The sequence below is a fragment of the Sus scrofa genome, chromosome 7, assembly GCF_054392235.1.
Source record: "Sus scrofa isolate SSC_HxYL_T2T_F1_AM1 chromosome 7, Sscrofa_HxYL_maternal_Yorkshire_Landrace_v2.0, whole genome shotgun sequence".
NCBI classification, from domain to species: Eukaryota; Metazoa; Chordata; class Mammalia; order Artiodactyla; family Suidae; genus Sus; species Sus scrofa.
In genome coordinates this window covers 88,539,803-88,543,016 of record NC_139389.1, presented here as the reverse complement: position 1 = coordinate 88,543,016, position 3,214 = coordinate 88,539,803, and the positions used below count along the sequence as shown (strand labels likewise).

Genomic DNA, 3,214 nt, shown 5'->3' with positions numbered 1-3,214 from the left:
TTCCAGTAACCAAACTAAGCAATAGAGACAGTGCCCCACTAACAAGAAGAACAATGGGAACTTGACACAGTTAATAATGATTTGTTTTGTTTTAATCAGGAGATCTTTAACATACTTAGCAAAAATAGCTAAGATTCCTATAGGAGCACAATTACATACAAGCACATGGTTAAACAGGAATGCAAGTGTGGCTATAAAAACAGTTTCTTAGGGAATCAGAAAATAGAAGAGTAGAAAGTTAACTAAAAACATAGGAGAATTATGGGGCATAAGTTGTTTTCAGCTAGCAAACTGTTGGCTGTGGAAAACATTGTTTTTATTTGGAGAGGAGCTATGGAATAGACAAAAAGGTGGTTATAATGTTTTGTATTATTAAATATATATTTTCTCTTTGTTCTTTTGCAGACTGATCAGAGATGGAGAGGGAGAATAGCACAGTAGTAACCGAATTCATCCTCCTTGGTCTGACTCAGTCTCAAGGTACTCAACTACTGGTCTTCACTCTAGTCTTAATTTTCTACTTCATTATCCTTCCTGGAAACTTCCTCATCATCCTCACCATCAGGTCAGACCCTGGCCTCCCAGCTCCACTCTACTTCTTTCTGGGCAACTTGGCCTTCCTGGATGCATCCTACTTCTTCATTGTGGCTCCCAGGATGCTGGTGGACTTCCTCTCTGAGAAGAAGGTGATCTCCTACAGAGGCTGCATCACTCAGCTCTTTTTCTTGCATTTCCTTGGAGCGGGGGAGATGTTCCTTCTTGTTGTGATGGCCTTTGACCGCTACATTGCCATCTGTCGTCCTTTACATTACTCAACTGTCATGAACCCCAGGGCCTGCTATGCCTTGCTCGTGGCTCTGTGGCTTGGAGGCTTTACTCATTCCATTGTACAAGTGGCTCTTATTCTTTACCTGCCCTTCTGTGGCCAAAACCAGCTGGACAACTTCTTCTGTGATGTGCCGCAGGTCATCAAGCTGGCCTGCACCGACACCTTTGTGGTGGAGTTCCTGATGGTTTCCAACAATGGCCTGCTAAGCCTCCTTTGCTTTCTAGGGCTTCTGGCCTCCTATGCAGTCATCCTCTGCCATGTAAAGGGACACTCCTCTGAAGGGAAGAACAAGGCTCTTTCCGCATGCACCACACACATTATCATTGTGTTTCTCATGTTTGGACCTGCCATTTTCATCTACACTCACCCTTTCAGAGCCGTTCCAGCTGACAAAGTGGTTTCCCTTTTTCACACTGTAATCTTTCCTCTGATGAATCCTGTAATTTATACTCTTCACAACCAGGAAGTAAAAGCTTCCATGAGGAGATTATTGAGTCAGCATATGGTTTGCTGGATGCAATAGAAGGATGAGAAAAGCAAGAAAGGAGAAAGTTCATTTGGAATTATTTATTTATTTATTACGGAATCAGTCAATCATTTAGCAAATAATGTATTTACCAAACATCCCCAGACACTAGTCTAGGTATATGAATGAAACAGGTAGAATTCCAGGTCTTGTTGGGTTTCATTTAAGTGGACAAAAATAGGTTAAACTATTAATTGAAAAAAAAACCATAATATATGAAGAGAGTACTCTTAAGTAAATAAACATGTTATAATAGAGCTGGACTGGTAGTTGGTAGTTACTTTATGTTTGCTTGTTAAGCAAAATCTTATCAAGTGGTTTTAACTGATACTCAGATGACTTGAAGGAGACAACCATGCAATTATCTGAGGACAGAAAATTCCAGGTAGAGAGGATGACGTACACAGATACAAAGATCGTATGAATTTGGTATATTTGAAGACCCTAAAAAATTGTGTAGCTGTAGTGTAGTTAGTGAGTGCAAAAGTGGGAGGAACTGAAGCTGGAGATATTGGTAGAAGAAAAAAATCATGTATTTTAGATGATGCCAATAATTTCAATTTATTCATATTTCAAAGAGAGACTATTCAAAGATATTAAGTAAAAGAGTAACTAATGTTTCCTATCTGACTTATAGCAAGAGCCTCAAGATTCTGAACAAAGGGCTATGTATAGTAAAATATCATTAAGTAGAAAGATTCATTCTGTTAAATATTTTCATGACATTGAAAGACCTAGATTTTGTTCTTAATTTGCTGGAGGGAAGAAAAGAAAGGTGTCATATTCCATTGAAAATTTCATGAAATCTATTGAACTTGATTTTTCAAAGTTTTGGTGAGTTTTGTTGTGATTTCTAGTTGTTATTTTTTAAATCTTAGAGAGGAGTTTCAGTTCACTCAAAAATCTTTTCACTCTGAATGCAATAATGTTTGTGTTTGGCGTGCCAGTAATTACTGGACTAGTAACTAAACTGTCCTGATTATTTTTTTTTAATGAGGGTACTATAAGGCATTGGGTGTTTGCAAAATCATGGAAAGTACTGTAAGGGTTGAATTTGATGTGGTGCCCAGTAGCAAATTCCAAAACATTACCAACAAACTGGTATATAAAAGGAATTACTGTCCTCCTAGCAATTATGAAGTTGGAGGATACAGAAGTCACTTTTTTGACTGCTGGTTCCAGGATCCCATCACTTGAAACATGGCCTATGATGGTAATAACAGTCCAGAGCCACTCTAGTATTACCAGATATCTCCATACAACATGGAAGCCTCATACTCTCTTGTCTCTATGCCCACTTCCATCATTTCTAAACTTAAATCTTACATAAATGAATGAGAAGTCTAGAGAATATGTCAGGGTTCAATTTTAATACTGGAGGTCTATGAAAGAACCATAGATAGTCTTAGTGTTATGAGGGCTGAAAATCAGCTTAAACCTAAAAAATCCATTTGGATTAAAACAGGGTTTCTCAACCTTGATGTTACTGACATTTGGGGATATACAAGTTTCCTATGCACTACAGATTGTTCAGCAGTACCTTGACCTCTTCTTACTATGGGCTAGTAGCATCTCCTCAGTTGTAAACAATCAAAAATATCTCCATTTTTGCCTAATGTCCTCTGGAGGGTGAATGTGCACCTATTGGAGACACAGTGGATTAAGAGAATTAACCTCCACTATATTGATCTAGTAGTGAGATGGATGCATCTACTTTGAGGAAAGTAACATGATCTGGGGCCTGTATAAAATATTTTTTAATAAAAAAGTATGTACAATTTAATAAAAACTCACTACAAATATAAATGCATAAAATAGATTATCAAAATATAAAAAATAGATAACTAAAGATAAGCAGA

The 3,214-nt window shown here is 37.5% G+C and overlaps 1 protein-coding gene across 1 annotated transcript; it reads left to right on the top strand.

The window, feature by feature from the left end:
* The first annotated feature begins 416 nt into the window (after positions 1-416).
* LOC100152712 (olfactory receptor 4N5) lies at positions 417-1,352 on the top strand. The gene has a single exon (XM_021100061.1). It carries the CDS (start codon positions 417-419, stop codon positions 1,350-1,352), a length of 936 nt encoding a protein of 311 aa, XP_020955720.1.
* The last annotated feature ends 1,862 nt before the right edge of the window (positions 1,353-3,214 follow it).

Excerpts from the sequence above, each read along its gene's own strand:
- LOC100152712 (XM_021100061.1), top strand. The coding sequence starts at position 417 with ATGGAGAGGGAGAATAGCACAGTAGTAACCGAATTCATCCTCCTTGGT.